Here is a 21126-nt window from a genome sequence, read left to right on the forward strand (position 1 = left end):
GAAAAGGCATTGAGGTAAAAACTAAGCAAACCTGGAAAAAATGTGGCTTTTTCATGTTATTTTTAGTTAATAAATATAAATAAAACTAACTTTTAAGTTTATAACAACATATCAGAATTGGTTCATTAATTGTAACAAATGTACCATACTAATGTATGTGTTAATAACAGGAAACTTCAGGGAGGGGGTGGAGAAGAGGTGATAAGAAAACTCCCTGTATTATATGTTCAGTATATCCATAAATCTACAACTCCTGTAAAAAATAAACTGTTAATAAAAATATGTATAAAATTTCAAACGCTTTAAAAAATAAAGAATTAGAAAGTGATTAAAAAGTATTATTATTCAAAGATGTCAAAACTGGTTACATAGAAAAATCTAAGAGAATCTCTAAACTAGTACAACTATTAACAGTTGCTGAAAAAATAAGCTATTAGGACTACACCAAAATAAAAAGCTTCTGGGGCACCTGGCTGGCTCAGTTGCTAGAGCATGCAACTCTTGACCCTGAGGTCATGAGTTCGAAGAGCTTATTTTAAAAAAATAATATTTTTAAAAAATAAAAATAATAAAAAGCTTCTACACAGCAAAGGAAAGAATCAACAAAACAAAATGAACCTATTGAATAAGAGAAGATATTTGCAAATGATGTATTCAGTAAGAGGTGAGTATGTAAAACATACAAAGAACTTCTACACCTCAACACCAAAAAAAAAAAAAAAATCAATTAAAAACTGGGGAAAAAGTACCAACAGACATTTCTCCAAAGATGACATATAGTAGCTGAGTGGAGCCCCCAGGCCTGACTTGGACCCTCCCTGGAGAACAGACTCAGGTGGAGGAAGACAGCTTAGTGGGACTGAGGTGCATGTTTGCTAATTTGGAGAGAGAAAACCGGCAGCATAGGAACAGAGTGGGGGGAACCCCTTCTGCAAAGTGACAAAAGGAAGAAAAAGAGAGGCTGTGGAACTGTAGTATTGTATTTGGACAAGAGAAAAACCACTCTGGACCACAGACTAGGGAATGAAAAATATGGAGAAAGCTAGTTTCTACTTTGCAAACAGCCTTAGGGGCTAAACATCAGAGTTTTCAGGAGTGTGCAACTTTCTTGGAACCAAAGCTTTTTAATATTGTAGTACTTACAGGTGCAGGACACACAACAAACTGTTAAAACACATAAAAGACAGAAACCTAGCCAAAATGATTAAATGGAAGAATTCTCCTCAAAAGAAATTCCAGGAAGAAATGACAGCCAGAGAATTGCTCAAAACAGATATATCTGAACAAGAATTTAGAATAATAGTCATAAGACTAATAGCTGGGCTTGAAAATAGCATAGAAGACAGAAGAGAATCTAATTGCTGCAGAGATCAAAGACCTAAGAAATAGTCATAATGATGAATTAAGAAATGTTGTAAATGAGATGCAAAATAAACTAGATGCAGTGACATGGATGGAAGAAGCAGAGGAGGAATAGATGAAATGGAAGATGAAATTATGGAAAATGATGAAGCTGAAAAAAAGAGGGAAAATAAATTACTAGTCCACAAGGGGAGACTTAGAGACCTAAGTGATTCAATGAAACAAAATAATATCCATATCATAGGAGTTCCAGAAAAAGAAGAGACAGAGAAAGGGGCAGAAGGTTTATTTGAACAAATTACAACTGAGAACTTCCCTAATCTGGGGAAGGAAACAGACATCCAAGTTCAGGAGGCAAAGAGAACTCCCTTCAAAATCAACAAAAACAGGTCAATACCATGACATATAATAGTGAAACTGGCAAAATGCAGAGATAAAGAGAATCCTGAAAGTAGCTAGGGACAAAGGGGCCTTAACCAACAAGAGTAGATACATAAAGGTAGTAGCAGACCTGTCCACTGAAATTTGGCAGGCCAGAAGGGAGTGGCAGGAAATATTCAACGTGCTGAATAGGAAAAATATGCAGTCAAGAATCCTTTATCCAGCAAGACTGTCATTCAGAATAGAAGGAAAGATAAAGGCTTTTCCAGACAAACAAAAACTAAAGGAGGTCATGACCACTAAACCAGCCCTGCAGGAGATCCTAAGGGAGGCTCTGGGAGTGGAAAGCAGCAAAGACTACAAAGAACCAGAGACATCACCACAAGCAAGAATCTACCAATAACACAATGACACTAAACCCCATCTTTCAATAACCACTCTGAATGTAAATGGACTAAATGCCCCAGTCAAAAGACACAGGGTATGAAAATGGATATAAAAACAAGATCCATCTATAGGCTGCCTACAAGAGATTCATTTTAGACCTGAGGACACCTGCAGATTGAAAGTGAGGGGATGGTTGACGCATGAATGGATAAAGAAGATGTGGTGTGTGTGTGTGTGTGTGTGTGTGTGTGTGTGTGTGTATATATATATATATATATATATACACACACACAATGGAATACTACCTGGTGGTTAAAAAGAATAAAATCTTGCCATTTGCAACTACGTGGATGGAACTAGAGGGTATTACGCTAAGCGAAATTAGTCAGAGAAACACAAATATGATATGATTTCACTCATATGAGGAATTTAAGATACAAAACATGAGCATAAGGGAAGGGAAGTAAAAATAATATAAAAACAGGGAGGGAGACAAAACGTGAGACTTTTTTTTTTTTTAACATTTATTCATTTTTGAAAAACAGAGAGAGACCGAGTGGGGGAGGGGCAGAGAGAAAGGGAGACACAAAATCCAAAGCAGGCTCCAGGCTCTGAGCTCTCAGCACAGAACCTGATGCAGGCTCAAAATCACGAACCATGAGATCATGACCTGAGCTCAAGCTGGATGCTTAACAAACTGAGCCACCCAGGCGTCCCAAGAGACTCTTAAATATAGAGAACAAACAGAAGGTTGCTGGAGAGGTTGTGGGAAGGGGGATGGGCTAAATAGGTAAGGTGCATTAAGGAATCTACTCCTGAAATCACTGTTGCACTATATGCTAACTTGGATGTAAATTAAAAAATAAATTAATTTTTTAAGAAAATTAAAAGTTAAAAAAAAATGAGGGGATAGAAAACCATCTATCATGCTAATGGCTGTCTAAAGAAAGCCAGAGTAGCCATACTTGTATCAGACAAACTAGATTTTATTTTTTTTTTATTTTTTTTATTTTTATGAAATTTATTGACAAATTGGTTTCCATACAACACCCAGTGCTCATCCCAAAAGGTGCCCTCCTCAATACCCATCACCCACCCTCTACTCCCTCCCACCGCCCATCAACCCTCAGTTTGTTCTCAGTTTTTAACAGTCTCTTATGCTTTGGCTCTCTCCCATTCTAACCTCTTTTTTTTTTTTTTTTCCTTCCCCTCCCCCATGGGTTCCTGTTCAGTTTCTCAGGATCCACATAAGAGTGAAACCATATGGTATCTGTCTTTCTCTGTATGGCTTATTTCACTTAGCATCACACTCTCCAGTTCCATCCACGTTGCTACAAAAGGCCATATTTCATTTTTTCTCATTGCCACGTAATATTCCATTGTGTATATAAACCACAATTTCTTTATCCATTCATCAGTTGATGGACATTTAGGCTCTTTCCACAATTTGGCTATTGTTGAGAGTGCTGCTATAAACATTGGGGTACAAGTGGCCCTATGCATCAGTGCTCCTGTATCCCTTGGATAAATTCCTAGCAGTGCTATTGCTGGGTCATAGGGTAGGTCTATTTTTAATTTTTTGAGGAACCTCCACAGTGCTTTCCAGAGCGGCTGCACCAATTTGCATTCCCACCAACAGTGCAAGAGGGTTCCCGTTTCTCCACATCCTCTCCAGCATCTATAGTCTCCTGATTTGTTCATTTTGGCCACTCTGACTGGCGTGAAGTGATACCTGAGTGTGGTTTTGATTTGTATTTCCCTGATAAGGAGCGACGCTGAACATCTTTTCATGTGCCTGTTGGCCATCCGGATGTCTTCTTTAGAGAAGTGTCTATTCATGTTTTCTGCCCATTTCTTCACTGGGTTATTTGTTTTTCGGGTGTGGAGTTTGGTGAGCTCTTTATAGATTTTGGATACTAGCCCTTTGTCCGATATGTCATTTGCGAATATCTTTTCCCATTCCGTTGGTTGCCTTTTAGTTTTGTTGGTTGTTTCCTTTGCTGTGCAGAAGCTTTTTATCTTCATAAGGTCCCAGTAATTCACTTTTGCTTTTAATTCCCTTGCCTTTGGGGATGTGTCGAGTAAGAGATTGCTACGGCTGAGGTCAGAGAGGTCTTTTCCTGCTTTCTCCTCTAAGGTTTTGATGGTTTCCTGTCTCACATTTAGGTCCTTTATCCATTTTGAGTTTATTTTTGTGAATGGTGTGAGAAAGTGGTCTAGTTTCAACTTTCTGCATGTTGCTGTCCAGTTCTCCCAGCACCATTTGTTAAAGAGGCTGTCTTTTTTCCATTGGATGTTCTTTCCTGCTTTGTCAAAGATGAGTTGGCCATACGTTTGTGGGTCTAGTTCTGGGGTTTCTATTCTATTCCATTGGTCTATGTGTCTGTTTTTGTGCCAATACCATGCTGTCTTGATGATGACAGCTTTGTAGTAGAGGCTAAAGTCTGGGATTGTGATGCCTCCTGCTTTGGTCTTCTTCTTCAAAATTCCTTTGGCTATTCGGGGCCTTTTGTGGTTCCATATGAATTTTAGGATTGCTTGTTCTAGTTTCGAGAAGAATGCTGGTGCAATTTTGATTGGGACAAACTAGATTTTAAACCAAAGACTATAATAAGAGAAGAAGAAGGGCATTCTATTGTAATTAAGGGGACTATCCATCAACAAGAGCTAACAATTGTAAATGTTTATGCCCCCAACATGGAAACACCCAAATATATAAATCAGTTAATCACAAACATAAATAAATGTATGGATAATAATACCATCATTGTAGGGGACTTTAAAAGTCCACTTACATCAATGGACATATCATCTAGGCAGAAGATCAATAAGGAAACAATGGTTCCAAACGACACATTGGACCAGATGGACTTAACAGATATATTCAAAACTTTTCATCCAAAAGCAGAAGATGTGGAGAAAGGGGAACCCTCTTACACTGTTGGTGGAAATGCAAACTGGTGCGGCCACTCTGGAGAACAATATGAAAGTTCCTCAAAAAATTAAAAATAGGATTAGCCTATGACCCAGCAATAGCACTACTAGGAATTTACCCAAAGGAAAGAGGAGTGCTGATTCATGGGGGCACATGTACCCCAATGTTTATATCAGCACTATCAACAACAGCCAAATTATGGAAGAGCCCAAATGCCCATCAATTGATAAATGGATAAAGAAGACGTGGTATAGAATACCACTCGCCAATGAAAAAGAATGAAATCTTGCCATTACAACAACATGGATGGAACTGGAGGGCATTATGCTAAGTGAAATAAGTCAGTCAAAGAAAGACAAATATCATACAAATTTACTCAGATGTGGAATTTGAGAAACTTGACAGAAGACCATAGGGGAAGGGAAGGAAAAATAAGTTACAAACAGAGAGGGAGGCAAACCATAGGAGACTCTTAAATACAGAGAACTGAGAGTTGATAGGGATGGAGGGTTGGGGAAAATGGGTGATGGGCATTGAGGAGGACACTTGTTGGGATGAGCACTGGGTGCTGTAGGAAAGAGATGAATCATGGGAATCTACTCCTGAAGCCAAGACTACACTACATGTTAGCTAACTTGACAATAAATTAAAAATAAAAATAAAGTTCAAAAACAAATGAAAAAGACAATATAAAGATGGCCAACAGACACATGAAAAAATACTCAACATCACTTGAGCATCATCAAGGAAATGCAAATCAAAACCACAATGAGATATCACCTCACACCTGTCAGAATGGCTAAAACCAAAAAGACAAGACACAAAAGGGTTGGTGATGATGTAGAGAAAAAGAAACCCTTGTGCACTGTTGGTGAGAATGCAAACTGGTATAACCACTGTGGAATACAGTATAGAGGCTCTCCAAAAAGCTAAAAACAGAACTACCATATGACCCAGTAATTTCACTACTCGGTATTCACCCAAAGAGTGCGAACACACTAATTCAAAAGGATATATGCACTCCTACGTTTATAGCAACATTATTGACAACAGCCAAATTATGGAAGTAACCTAAGTGTCCATTATTGATGAATGGATAAAGAAAATGTGGTATATATTTACATTGCAACGTTAATTAGCCACAAAAAAGAATGAAATCTTGTCATTTGGAACAACATGGATGGAGCTACAGAGTATAATGCTAAGTGAAATAAGTCAAAGACAAATACCATATAATTTCAATCATATGTGGAATTTAAGAAACAAACAACAAGAGACCAAAACAAATAACAACAACAAAAAAAAAACAGACTCTTAAATATAGAAAATGGGTGGTTACCAGAGGGGGAGGTGAGGGGGGTGAACTAGGTGAAGGGGATTAAGATGTACATTTATCGTGATGAAAACTGAGTAATACACAGAATTGTTCAATCACTATATTGTACCCCTGAGGCTAACATAATGCTGTATGTTAATCACACTGGAATTAAAATAAAGTTTTAAAAGTTGCTGTATAAGATGAATATGAAAAATATGAACAAAGCACTACCTTATAACAGCAATGAACTATTAGAAAATGTAATTTTTAAATATGCCATTCACAATGATTAGAAATAGATACTAACAAAAGAAATGCAAAATCAACATGAAGAAAATAGGTTTCCTCACTACAGCACTTCTAACACTTTAATACTTACTGTATTTATTACATTTCCTGCTTATTGTCTATCTCTTCCTATTTGATCTATCAGAACAGGAATCTTTGTTCAACCTCTGGTGTTTACCAAACATCTAAAAACAGTGACTGGTATTTAGTGTTTGGTAAGTTATTTGTTGAATAAATGACTGCATGTCACCAATAAACAGACAAATGCAAATTAAAACAATAATACTCTACACTCATTAGATTAGCAAATACTTTTAATCTGGTAGTAGCAAGTATCAGTAAGTATACAAAGCAGCAGGAAATGTAATATAAATTGGTACAATTATTTTGGAGAACAATTGAGCAATATCTAGTAAGGCTGAACAGAGCATATCCCACAACCAAGCAATTCTACTTCCTGGGTATATATATCCAAAGAATCCTCATTCATAAACATACAGAAATAAGGCTCAAAGATCTTCACTGCAGCATACGTTTATAATAGTGAAAACCTAATGGTCCGTAAGGAGGAAAAGTAATAGTGGTACAATCCAACTCTGTCAAGTGGTAGATCCCTAAGCCAGTCTTGACTTAGTACTTCTGACCCAAGGGGTTCCAGTGGATGGGAACTGTTAAATACACACCGGAGAATTAAGAAGACTCTACACTGTGTTTTTTAAATGATATGACAAGATCTTGATAATTACTGAATCTTGGGAATATGTGTACTGGTTTCATTTTATTATTCCCACTACTTTTAAGTCTCCTTAAAATTTTTCCATGATAAAAACAGAAAAAAGTACACAGGAGCCAACATGAAGGAGATACCACTAATGAAAGATCAGATGATTTTAGTATCAAAAAGAATAATGACTGTAATGGATTGAAACAAATCAATAATATCAAAACCCATAAATTCATAATGATACACTACTAAAAAAAAGAGAACACATTCATTGCCTGGAGAAGTTTCCTATTATTTTGAAAACTGAGGGGCACCTTGGTGGCTTAGTTGAGTATCCGACCCAACTTCAGCTCGCATCACCATCTCACAGTTCATGAGTTTGAGCCCCACATCGGGCTCTATGCTGACAGCTCAGGGCCTGGAACCTGCTTTGGATTCTGTGTCTCCCTCTCTCTGCCTCTCCCACGCACGCACGCTGTCTCTCTCCCTCTCTCTCAAAAAGTAAAAAAAAAAAAAAAAACAACTTTTTTTAAAAAAGAAAATTAACAAAAGAGAATGTTTTTCTTGTACAGATTTTATTACAAGTTAACGAAAGAGCTGTAAGAGAAAGTCCTTTTTCACAGACAAATCATAGTAAATAAAGGTTGGAGGGGTAATATAATTAGAAAATCATCATTTTACAAGCCCTAATTAAATAATAATTATCTGCTGCTAAAACCAAGTGGGAAGACTGGTGGGAAAGCTTTATTATGGATAAAACTGGCTGACACCAGTTGAACCCACTGTTGAATTTTTTTCACATGTATGATGTTTATTGTGAAAGTAACTGCAAGTAGTAAGTGCCTCTCCACTGTTGAATTTTAATATCACTAAAGTGAGATGAGACACAATCTCCCTACCGAAAAAGAACTTCAGTCTAAGTCTCAATCTAATCCTCGAACTATTAGATATAATTTTTAGTTTAAAAGAACAGAGATAGAGGAACATGGTAAATAAAACCCTGGGGATATAATCAGCCAAATCCAGAATATGCAGGATTCTATAAAATAAATGAGAGAAGGGGAAAGTTACAGAATAAAAATTATTTACTAGACATAATAACCAAATGTGAACAACTTGTTTGGATCCTGAATTGAACAAATCAACTGTGAAAATATATCTTTGAGACAATAATGGAAATCTGAACTTACTAGGTGGGACATGACATTAAGAGATTATTGTTAGGGGCGCCTGGGTGGCTCAATCGGTTAAGCATTCGACTTCAGCTCAGGAAATGATCTCACAGTCTGTGAGTTCGAGCCCCGTGTCGGGCTCTGTGTTGACAGCTCAGAGCCCGGAGCCTACTCGGATTCTGTGTCTCCCTCTCTCTCTGCCCCTCCCCTGCTCATGCTGTCTCTCTCTGTCTCAAAAATAAATAAAAACATTAAAAAACAAATTATTGTTAAATGTGATGAAGGGTATGTGGGTTTTTTCATCTACATAAAAAAAGGCATTATCTATTAAAGATGTACAAATATTCACATATCTGTGAGTGAGACAAGATGATGTCTGAGATTGGTCTTAAAACACTACAGCAAAAAGAGAGGAATAATTCTACTTACTTTTCATGTTAGGAAATTTCAATAACAAAATTTTTAAATAAAGTAGCAATCACAATAAGATAGCACTTCACATTTACTAGGATGGCCATATTCAACAAGTGTTAGCGAGAATGTGGAGAAAACGGAACGCTTATACACTGCTGGTAGGAATGTACAATGGTACAGCCACTTTGGGAAAAAGTATGGCAATTTCTAAAACAGTTAATCATAGTTACCATCTGATCCAGCAATTCTACTCCCAGGTGTATACCCAAGAGAAAACCTATGTCCAAACAAAAACTTGTACATCAATGTTAATAGCAGCATTATCCACAACAGTAGAAATAATCTAATTGTCTACCAACTGATAAATGGATGAAATGTAGTATAACCATACAATGGAATATTATTTGACAATGAAACAGAATGAAGTAGTGTGTACATGCCACAACATGGAAGAAATTTTCAAAATATTATGCTAAGTGAAAGAAGAAAATCATAAAGAACCATATATTATATAATTCCATTATATGAAATGTCCACAATAAGTCAATGTATAGAGATAGAAAGTAGATATTTGCCTAGGACTAAGGAGGATGAAAGAATTGGGAGTATGGTGGCTAAGGGCATAGGATTTCTTTACGGGGTAATGCAAATGTTCTAAGGATGTACAACTCTGAATATACTAAATTTTATACTTTAAATGTGTGAGCTTTATGAACTATATTTTAATAGTTATTAAAAACATTAACAATAGGTGATATAGGGAGGGATGAAAGAAGTAAACTTAGTGAACTCCAAATCCTAGAATAGAAACAAAAAGCAAAAATCTTAAAGGAAGTTGAGAACCACAGGCCAAGAACCACCATTTTTAGAACTTATAAAATTCCTCCCTATTTGCTGAAGTTACATTTGGTTTTTTATTGTTTTAACCTCTTCATCTGATTCTGCCTAGTGACACACAGCAAAGCCTATAAAATCAAAAGCACAATGTTTTGGTTTTTCCAGATTTTATTTTTAAATAATTTCTACACCCAGTATGGAACTTGAACTCATGACCTTGAAATCAGGAGTCACATGCTCTACCAACTGAGCCAGACAGGTGCCCAGCCATCTGTTTCTTTACTAAGTAAACAAAGAAGATAGGAGTTTGGAAAATGTATACCACTCTACACCCAGGCTATGAGAAAACAAAAAAATACAAAGGGTAAAGTGAGAAAAAGACAGAGTGGATTTGGCATGTATCAAGGAGAGAAGAAAGATTGGAACTTTTAACAGAGAAAAGTTGAGGTACTGGCTGGGGCATAAGAAGAATTATATAGTTCAAATAGTAGGCAACCTACAGAGGATTCAGGTGAATTAAGAAAAAACCCTGACACCTGTCACAAATTCCATTTTCTCACCTGTGATTTAACTCACTGAGGGTTGAACTGTGTTCCTCAAAACAATATGTTGAAGTCCTAATCCCCAGTACCTATGCATGTGACCTTATTTGTAAATGGGGTTCTGCAGATGTAATCAAATTAGTTCAGTGACTATTGCCCTTACAAGATAAATGTAAATGTGGACAGAGACACACAAAGAGAACATATTGTGAGGAGACACAGAGACACACAGGGAGGTAGTGGCAACAGGCAGAAATGTGAACAATGTGTCTTCAAACCAAGGAACAGCAAGAACTACTGAAAACCACCAGAAGGCAGAAGAGAGTCATGGAACAGTTCCTCAGAACATCCAGCAGGGAACTGACCCTGCCAATAGCTTCATTTCAGAATTCTAGCCTTCAGAATTGAGAGGATAAATTTCTGTTTTTGTAAGCCACCTAGTTAATAGGACTTTGCTATGGAGGCCCTAGGAAACTAATACACTCATCAAAACACTTCATTTTGGAATCCTGAACTAATCCACAAATATTGGTCAGTAATTGCCAAATGTGACAGCTCCATTACTCATCATCTTTGTTCTCATTAACATCTGACAGTATCAAGAATTTCTGCCTTAAAACCCTTTTACCCTTTGTTCCATGAGCCTTTTTCTTTTTCTACTTGCTCTCTTCAGTTCCTTCTCCATCTCTTGTTTTTCCATATTCTATATTTGATGTTCCCCCTTGTTATTCTTCAATAATTTTTACAGAGGCACCTGAATGGCTCAGTCGGTTAAGCATCCCACTTGGGCTCAGGTCATGATCTCACGGTCTGTGCGTGAGATCACACACAATGGGCTCAGTGTTGATAGCTCAGAGCTTGAAGCCTGCTTCAGATTCTGTGTCTCCCTCTCTCTCTGCACTCCCCACCCCCCCCCCCACTCTCCTTCTCGCTCTCTCTCAAAAATAAATATTAAAATAAAAAATTTTTTTAAATACTTTTTACATACTTTACATGAGTGAGTTCTTCTATTCCTGGGACTTCAAATGCTACCTTTATGTTCATGAATCCTAACTCTATGCCAATAGCTCCTCACCCTGTCTAACACCCTGAGCTTCATATTCTTTCATTCTTTCATGAAGTTGCTTACCAGACATTTCCATTGAAATATCTGTTGGCATTCCAAATTCTACCTTATAATCAGACCAATTTTGTAACAGCCCAAAATGTCCAAAAATGAAAATCTTATCTTTTTCCTCCACGAGCAATAAGAAAAACATCCCCCATTCCTGATGGCCCAGACTGAGTTGTCTGTGTTTCCTTTTGTGCACCAGAGTTATCTCTGGAGATAAGATAAGGCCAAGCAATGTAACAGTCTAAGCATCCCTAAAAAGCACATACAAATAACAATTTACAGTTGACTTTTTTAAATTTTATTTGAGAGAAAGAGAGAGAGGGAGGGAGGGAGGGACAAAGAAAGAGAATCCCAAGCAGGCTCCTGTCAACACAGAGCCCAACACAGGGCTTGAACTCACAAACTATGAGATCACAACCTAAGCCGAAGTTGAATGCTTAACCGACTGAGCCACCAAGGCACCCTTAACAGTTGACTCTTGAACAATGGGGGATTAGGGGCATTGACCTTCCACACAGGCAAAGGTTCACATATAACTTTTGATTCCCCCCAAAACTTAACTGCTAATAGCTTACTGTTGAGCCTTACCGATAAGGAGTCAATGCATGTTTTGTATGTTATATGTATTATATACTGTATTCTTACAATAAACTAGAGAAAAAAGATGTTAAGAAAATCATATACGTTTGCATTATTACACATTACATTTACAGTACTATATCAGAAAAAATCTGTGTATGACTAGACCCATACAGTTCAAACTCACACTGTTCAAGAGTCAACTGTATACCAAACATCTGGAAATTAGCAAAAGAAATGCCTTCTGCTCATCTCTGTAACAAGAGAACAGTTTCCCTAGTATAAGCTCCCACCCAAAAAGTCTAGAGCCAGACTAGTGCCAACTCAGCCATTAATGGGGAACAATGAGAAAAATAGAAAAAGTGGGAGATAGATCCTTCTAAATGTCCAATGATCTTCCAGCTTCCTTATTTCTTTAATGTAGCTTAAATTCTTTCATTCTTCAACATGCTCTTGGGTCCTCTTCCCTTGACAAACTATAAAGTGTCCTATAAAGAAATTTTTCCCAGGGTGCCTGGGTGGCTCAGTCGGTTGAGCATCCGATTCTTGATTTCACTTCAGGTCACGATCCCAGGGTTGTGGGATCAAGCCCCATGTTAGGCTCCATTCTGAGTATGGAGCCTGCTTAAGATTCTCTCTTTCTCCTTTTGTCCCTCTCCCCCAGTTACGCTCTCTAAAATTTAAAAAAAAATTAAAAAAAAATAAAAAAAGAAAAATATTCTCCCATCTCTGTAACGTAAATAATGCAATTCCTACCTCACTGTCACCTCCCAAGACATTGATTTGCTCCAATTTGTAAGTCCAGTATCTGGCCTCCTCCTCTGGGATATCTACCATGAAAAAGAAGAAATTACATTACGAGGTTAATAATTTGATCATGCACCAATAATCCTTTATTCCAACAAATAATCAAGGTAGAAAGTGATGGACAATTTTACTGGTGGGCTTGGTTCTTGACATGAATATGATCTTGCATCTTCACAGAAAACAAAATAATATTCTATTATTCCCACTAGATCAGAAGACTTATTGTCAAAATGTCAATACTACCCAGTGTGATCTACATATTGAATGCAATCACTATCAAAACCTCAATGATTTCTTTTGCAGAAATAGGAAACCCCATTCTAAAATTCATAAGGGAAAAAAATAAAATTTATAGGGCATCCCAGTAACTCCAAATAGCCAAAAACAATCTTGAAAAGGAAGAACAAAACTGGAAGACTCACATTTCCTAATTTCAAAACTTACTATAAAACTACAGTAATCAAAACAACATGGCACAGACATATAGAACAATGGAATAGAATAGGGAGCCCAGAAATAAACCTTCACATATAGTCAAATGATTTTTTGACAAGGGTACCATGAACATTCAATAACAGGAGTACCTGGCTGGCTAGGTCAGAAGAGCATGTGACTCTTGATCACAGGGTTGTGAGTTTGAGCCCCATGTTGGGTATAGAGATTAAATAAAATCTTAAAAGAAAAAAAAAAACAATCAATAGGGAAAAGCATCTTTCAACAAATGGTGCTGGGAAAACTAGATATCCACATGCAAAAGAACGTTGGACATTTACCTAACACCACATACAAAAAATTAACTCAAAATGAATTAAGACCTAAACTGAAGACCTAAAACTATAAAATTCTAAGAAAATATAGGGCAAAAGCTGAGTGATGTTGGATTTGGCAATGATCTCTTGGAGAGGACACCAAAGGTACAAGCCATGACAGAAAAAGCAGACAAAATGGACTTCATGAGGGGCGCCTGGGTGGCGCAGTCAGTTAAGCGTCCGACTTCAGCCAGGTCACGATCTCGCGGTCCGTGAGTTCGAGCCCCGCGTCAGGCTCTGGGCTGATGGCTCGGAGCCTGGAGCCTGTTTCCGATTCTGTGTCTCCCTCTCTCTCTGCCCCTCCCCCGTTCATGTTCTGTCTCTCTCTGTCCCAAAAATAAATAAAAACGTTGAAAAAAAAATTTAAAAAAAAAATGGACTTCATGAAATTCAAAAAAAAAATTCTGCATCAAAAGACACTATCAACAGAATCAAAAGGTAACCCATAGACAGAGAAAATATTTACAAAATATATCTGATAAGGAATTAACACTCAGAGAACTCAAACTCAAGAACAACAAAAACCCAATTCAAAAATCAAGAAAGGACTTGATAGACACTTCTCCAAAGATGATATACAAATAACCAATAAGTACATGAAAAGATGTTCAACATTATTGATCATTAGGAAAAATACAAATCAAGACTACAATAAGATCCCACTTCACACCCAATAGGATGGCTACTATCAAAAAAAGAGAAAGAGCGCCAAAGTGGCTCAGTTGGTTGAGCATCTGACTCTTGATTTTACTTAGGTCATGATCCCAGGGTCAGGGATCAAGCTCCACTTCAGGCTCTGCACTGTACATGGAGGCTGCTTCAGATTCTCTCTCTAGTGGCACCTGGGTGGCTTAGTCGGTTAGGTGGCTCAGCCAACCAACTCTTGATTTTGGCTCAGATAATGATCTCGAGGTTGGTGGGATCAAGCTCCAAGTTGGGCTGTGTGCTAACAGCCCAGAGCATGCTTGAGATTCTCTCCTTCCCTCTCTGCCCCTCCCCCCTGCCGTGTGTGCACACAGTCTCTCAAAATAAAGTTTTTTAAAAAAGAAGAAAAAATAAGGTTATATCCTCATTTCTATATATTTAAAACTGACCAATTAACCAATCAATTAAGACTGTGACAACTTCCAAAAAAAAAAAAATCTCTTAAAAACATCAGTAAGGGGCATCTGGGTGGCTTGGTTGGTTAAGCGACCAACTTCGGCTCAGGTCATGATTTCCTGGTTCAGGAGTTCAAGCCCCGCACTGCGCTCTCTGCTGTCAGTGGGCAGCATGCTTCCAATCCTCAGTCTCCCTCTCTCTCTGCCTCTCCCCAACTTGCACACACTCTCTCTCTCTCTCGCTCTCTCAAAAAGTAAATAAACTTTAAAAAAATAAAACATTAAGTAAAAATAATAATAAAAATAAAAACATTGGGGCGCCTGGGTGGCTCAGTCGATTAAGCGTCTGGCTTCGGCTCAGGTCATGATCTCGCAGTTCGTGGGTTCGAGCCCCACATTGGGCTCTGTGCTGACAGCTCAAAGCCTGGAGCCTGCTTCGAATTCTGTGTCTCCCCTCCTCTCCCCCTCCCCTGCTCATGCTCTGTCTCTATCTCTCAAGAATAAATAAACTTAAAAACAAAAAAATAAATTAATTAAAAAAATAAAATAAAAACATCAAGTACATCTGTATATCTAACACAAAAGAGAAAACGTAGGCAATATATGGATCAGATCAACTTTAGAGACATTTAAATAGATATATTCTTCAGTAGTCCATATGAAGAAATCAAATCCAGGCCTTTCTCCTTTGTCCCTCTGGTTCAAACGTTCACCTCCTTCCCCTGAAACAGCTCTTCAGCAACTGGTGGCAACATTTTAAAGTTTTATAATAAAATCTTCAAGTAATCTACAACCTAATTTATATAGTTCTTCCTCATCCATAAAATGGTGTACTCCACACTTGTTAAAAAGAAATGAGAGGGGAGGAAGAGCTGTTTATATGTTCTGATGTAGAATGATTCACCAAGGTACATTGTTAAGTGGATAACAGTAAGGTGTAGCAAACGTGTTAGAAAATCCTATTTTTTTAAATATTTATTTACTTTTGAGAGAGAAAGAGAGACAGACAGACAGAGTGCGAGCAGGGGAGGGGCAGAGAGAGAAGGAGATAGAATGCAAAGCAGGCTCCAGGCTTTGAGCTGTTAGCAGATAGCCTGATGCGGGGCTTGAATTCACGAACCACAAGATCATGACCTGAGCCGAAGTTGGACACTTAACCAACTGAGCCACCCAGGCGACCCCTACTATTTGTATTTTTAAAAGAGGTTGACATTTATATATATACTTATATATTCAAAGACTGGCTCTGGAAAGATACACAAGAAAGTACTAATCATGGTAGTCTGTAAGTAAAAGAACATATTTGTGACAAAGACTCAATTTTCAACAGGTAACTTTTAAACCACTGTGCACTGCCTCACCCACAAGATAGTTTTTAAAAAACATAGAGCTACAAGGATGTTTCTTGCACTACTGTTTTAACAGCACAAACTTTGAAAAATCAAAATACCCACCAAGAGGAATGGTTAAATGTATTATAGTTTAAATTAAAAGCCCAGGTTCCAAAGCCAAATCAGTGGAGTTTAAATTCTGGCTTTACTACTTACTAGCTATGTGACCTTGGGCAAAAGACTTAAATACTCTCTGCCTCAGCTTCCTTATCTCTAAAAAGGAGACAATAGTTAGGTCCACCTCGAAGGATTTAAATAATGAATATTATACGAGGAAATATGCAAAAATGCTTAGTGATATACCCACTGACACACAATAATTAGTCAACAAATGCTACTTTATCATTGTGTATTCACACAATAAAGAATCAACCATGGAAATTATAAAGGAATAGCATTTATTTTATATGCATTTATTTATGTAATTAGTGAAACAGGTCAGAATGTAATATATACAGTGCTTTTTTATAGGAAAAACTATATTATGTGCATAAAAAAATAAAAGAAACAAAACATCTCAACACGTAAAAAAGAGATTAGAAATTTTAATGTCCCTTTTGCAAACCTGTATTTTCTGAACTTTCCACATCATAAAAAAACACATTAGTATTTTGTGTTTATTCAGAGAGAGAGAGAGAAAGAGAGTACACAGGGGAGGGGTAGAGAGAGAGGGAGAGAGGGAATCCCACTCTGTCAGCACACAGCCCAAAATGGGGCCTAAACCCATGAACCATGAGATCATGATCTGAGCTGAAATCAATAGTCAGACATTTAACCAACTGAACCACCCAAGTGCCCCACATATTACTATTTTTAAAAGATAATAGTACATAACTGAACAGAATATTTCACAGGTTTCTGAATACCCAAAAGAAAATTCCTTTGCCACAATATGGTATTCTGTAAGCTAAAATTCTTCCTTAGAAGGACCCTTCAGGGGCACCTGGGTGGCTCAGCTGGTTAAGCTTCAGACTCTTAGTTTCAGCTCAGGTCATGATCTCAGAGTTTTGTGAGTTTGAGCCCCACGATGGAGTCTGCACTGACAGTGTGAAGCCTACTTCGCATTCTCTCCCTCCCCTTCTCTCTTCACTCTCTTTCTCAAAATGAATAAACATCTTTAAAAAAAAAAAAAAAGGACTCTTTATTAAGCTTTTAATACTGTATCCCAAATGTGGTTATTACAGAGGCACAAGCTTAGCACATTCACGTTAACTCACATCAAAGACAGACTTATCTGAGATTTTACCTTCACATTTATTCAAAAAAACATTTATCAGACATCTATCATGTGCCAAGCAAACTCTACAGTTACCAAAAAAAAGTACACAAGACCCCTCAAAATCAAACTCAAAATCTAGACAGAGATGTACACCGCCACCAATGACAACATACGTGATGCAGTGTTGAAAGAGAAGAAGGTCTCTTTAAAATACAATGAGTCAGGGGCACCTGGCTGGTTCAGTGTGCAGAGCATACAACCCTTGATCTCAGGGTTCTCAGTTCAAGCTCCACATTGGGCAGGGAGCCTACTTAAAATAAAAATGAATAAATTAAATAAAACGCAATGAGGGATGGACTGACAGTGTGAGGAGCCCAGAAATCCACTCCCCAGCAAAACTGTATATATAAAAAACTTATTTTTTGCTATTAACATGTATTTTTCCTATTTTAAAAATTATTTGTATTTTTTTTAACATTTATTTTTGAGGGAGAGAGATAGAACACTAGCAGGGGAGGGGCAGAGAGAGAGGGAGACACAGAATCTGAAGCAGGCTCGAGGCTCTGAGCTGGAAGCACAGAGCCCAACATGGGGCTCACACCCATAAAATGCAAGATCATGACCTGTGCCGAAATCAGTGAGTCACCCAAGTGAGTCACCCAGGCACTCCTAAAATTTATTTTTAAATAGCTTTTCTATCAATGCTACTTCAATGTTTAAATTGATAAATCATAAGGCATATATTCACTTCAAAATAATGTATGTTAAATTGTCAAAAGAATAAGTCATTGATGTTCTTGAACAAGCAAATATTTCCTAAGTCATTAAAATGAACAGTCACAGAAAACTTAGTGCATTTACTGTGGATTCTTTAATGAGCACCATTCTAGAGTCTGCACCATTCCTAGACTAGATGTTATAGGGAAGAAGGTAGAAGACAGAATGCCCTCAAAAGAGATAGCAGACAAGGCAAAAAATACACTAATGAGACAAGCAAACAATGGTTAATAATACATTCAAAAGTGTTAAATGGTTTTTAATGTCTAATCTGACAGACTCACCAAAAGGCAGCTCAAATCTTGTATCAAGCAAAATCTTATGAGGAGTTGGGTTTTTAGTTCCACATATCTCATCATCTTTCATCAGTGTCTCTGCCTCCAACGTGGACCACTCTCCAGGCCCTTCCTAGAAAACAGAGATCTGAGATTAAACTTTACTCCTTTCATGGCTCTCCTCCTCCTGGTTTAAGAGCTGGTGTTTTCTCTAAATTTCCTTGTTGGAGAGCTCCTGAGGACCACTCACATCCTGATGAGGCAAACACACCAGCGTCACAACCTGCCTCTGCTGCATGTGGCTGCCATTCTCCTTCTTTGGTGGAAGCTTTCACTGTGCTCAGCTCTCTGCAAGCCCACTGCAGATAGAAGTCCAGAGTACCACACTCAAAAACCAAACATATCCATAGATCATTATTTAATCTGCACAATTTTTAATGAGTGTATCACTTAAAATGTGTTACCACTTCTAATCAGTAGAGAGCTACTCAAATTGCTAGTTAAAGTAGACCTGAACTGGGGCCACAATAAAAATGAACTTCTAGTCTGCCTGGGGAAGTAGAGACTTAGCCAGAACTAAAAGAATTTAGGAAAGAGAGGCACACCTGTATTATCCCTACTACCAAGAGAAAACATTGTCAAGGTTAAAGCTAAACAGGAATATAATACATATTCTCCTAGGTTCAAAGTGAGTGTGTCTATGGAGAAATGAGGTAGAAAACTAGTCTTGGAAATAATGTATAGAGACAGTATGAATGAAAATTGCCACGCATGGTAATTCCTTAAACTCTTTTACATGTGGAAGATGGACGACTGAAACCAGTTCCCTGGGAACCAGTGACTTAAAGAATTAAAGCAGAGTTCAGGACCCAGGCTCAGGAAGTTTAATGAGACTGATCCCAGGATAGTGCTCACCAATTAGAAGGGGGGGGGGGGGGGTGGAGGACAGAGCAATCTGAGATGCATGGATACATGGATGAGTATTAGCTGAATGGAGGTAGAATGGAGATAAGCACGGGCTAGAAATGTACCTCCAAATGGGCAATGCATTGACTGACCTCATCCGACTGACGAACTGTCTTCAGTGCAATCCACACGGTCCCCACCATGGTGTCCCAGATCAGTCCTTTGTTCCATACCTCCACACTCAGACCCAGGTCCAGGCGACTAATCTCACTAAAGGAAAGAAGAAAGCCCTTTAAAGAAAGCCAGATAGAGGTGCCTGGCTGGCTCAGGAAAAGCATGTGACTCCTGATATAGGGGTTGTGAGTTTGAGCCCCGTGTTAGGTGTAGAGGTTACTTAAAAAAAAAAAAAAACCCAGATTATATGAATCATATATCTACTATATTCAAGGTTTTGCTAAACCTTAAATACTTTCTCACCAGGATCCTATCATCAGGGAAAATCAAAATGTCCCAGAACACTACAACCATTCTTTAGGTTCCTAGAAAACTATGTAAGTATCCCTAACAAAAAGCTTTGTCCATCTGTTCCCTCTCCTCTGGAGCTACAAACATGGTTAGATTAATGCATTTTCACACACAAAAAAATTAAGGTAAGTAAGGAGGTCATTAATGCCAGGTCTGCATTGCTTACAGTCTCTACATACTAAACAGTTTTATTATGAATAGTAACACTGCTCTCAACTTACACTTACAAACTATATGCAGGAAACTAAGGAAAAATCAAAGCTTCTTAACAAAATTTACGAAAGGGATTCTAAGCAGAAGCAAAAGGGCCCCTGAGAATATCTAATTGTGATGGGTCCTTGTGATCAGAGGCAGGTAAGGGACACTAGAGTGTGCCAGTTCACATCACTCTGCCCCTGGAGAACCCACTGGTCATTATCAGTTAAAGTAGACAATGTCACATATAAACAAAATGTTTATCACAGGAGAGTGATTGACACAGTGATTTTCCTATAATAACTAGGAAATTTTTTTTTCGAAAAGAAATCATTCCAGAAAGAACCACATAACCAGTAAGCAAAAACAGCATCATACATGGTAGATTATCAACTTAGAAGGGCTAACTCAAATTATAGTCTTAAAGTGGAACAACCACTTACATTAATGCTAAAAACATTCTCCAAAAAGCGCTTATTGAAATACAGGATTACTTGAAAGGAAATGTAAGAAAGATGAGAAAAGGCCAATTGTAGAAGAAAAAGCAGAAAGGTATTCTCAAGAAGACAATAGCTATTCATCACCTAAAGTTTCAAGTTCACACTTCAGAGAAAGCTTGGTTTCTGTGTTCTAAAGATACATGTTCTCAGATTCACATGTTTAGGATGTGGTATTACAACCACAGAATTCTCATCAAGTGTGTTGAAAACAAGTGAAGCAAAGAAAATTTACCTTTACATAAATACAATAGAACAAAGTACTAATGAGTTCATTTGTCTATTTAATTAATGCTTCCTGAGCACATATAATATATATGGTTTGGTGCTATGGGCAAGACACACAATACAGGACCCAATTCCTGTCTCTAAAACCTTCCAAGCTAACTGTAGAGCTATTCAAAGTCACAAAGTAGGTGACTAAACTCACCCACTCAGTTAAGGTGTTCACAGTGTGGCAAAACTAAGCTTTCTGTCACAGTTTCATTCAGCCTAAATAATCGATTAGCCTTAGAAAAGAAACATGACAACCCCACATCTCTTTAATCTGGAAAAGAAAAACTGCACGGGAT

General features: G+C 37.7%; 1 protein-coding gene across 6 annotated transcripts in view; it reads right to left on the reverse strand.

Annotated features, from left to right (window-relative positions):
* The window catches only part of UNC13B (unc-13 homolog B), a 234723-nt gene that overhangs the window by 138638 nt on the left and 74959 nt on the right, over positions 1 to 21126 (reverse strand). For all 6 annotated transcript variants that reach the window (XR_007146242.1, XM_047829522.1, XM_047829521.1 and 3 more), the window contains exons 4-6: positions 19490 to 19607; positions 18441 to 18564; positions 12810 to 12883 (exon numbers count right to left, since the gene is read on the reverse strand). Coding sequence is in view for 5 of the 6 variants with exons in the window: in XM_047829522.1 (XP_047685478.1) it covers positions 12810 to 12883; positions 18441 to 18564; positions 19490 to 19607 (316 nt within the window). In the remaining variant the exon portion in view is untranslated. The remainder of the gene's footprint in view (positions 1 to 12809; positions 12884 to 18440; positions 18565 to 19489; positions 19608 to 21126) is intronic.

The sequence above is a fragment of the Prionailurus viverrinus genome, chromosome D4 (assembly GCF_022837055.1).
Source record: "Prionailurus viverrinus isolate Anna chromosome D4, UM_Priviv_1.0, whole genome shotgun sequence".
In the NCBI taxonomy this organism is placed as follows: domain Eukaryota; kingdom Metazoa; phylum Chordata; class Mammalia; order Carnivora; family Felidae; genus Prionailurus; species Prionailurus viverrinus.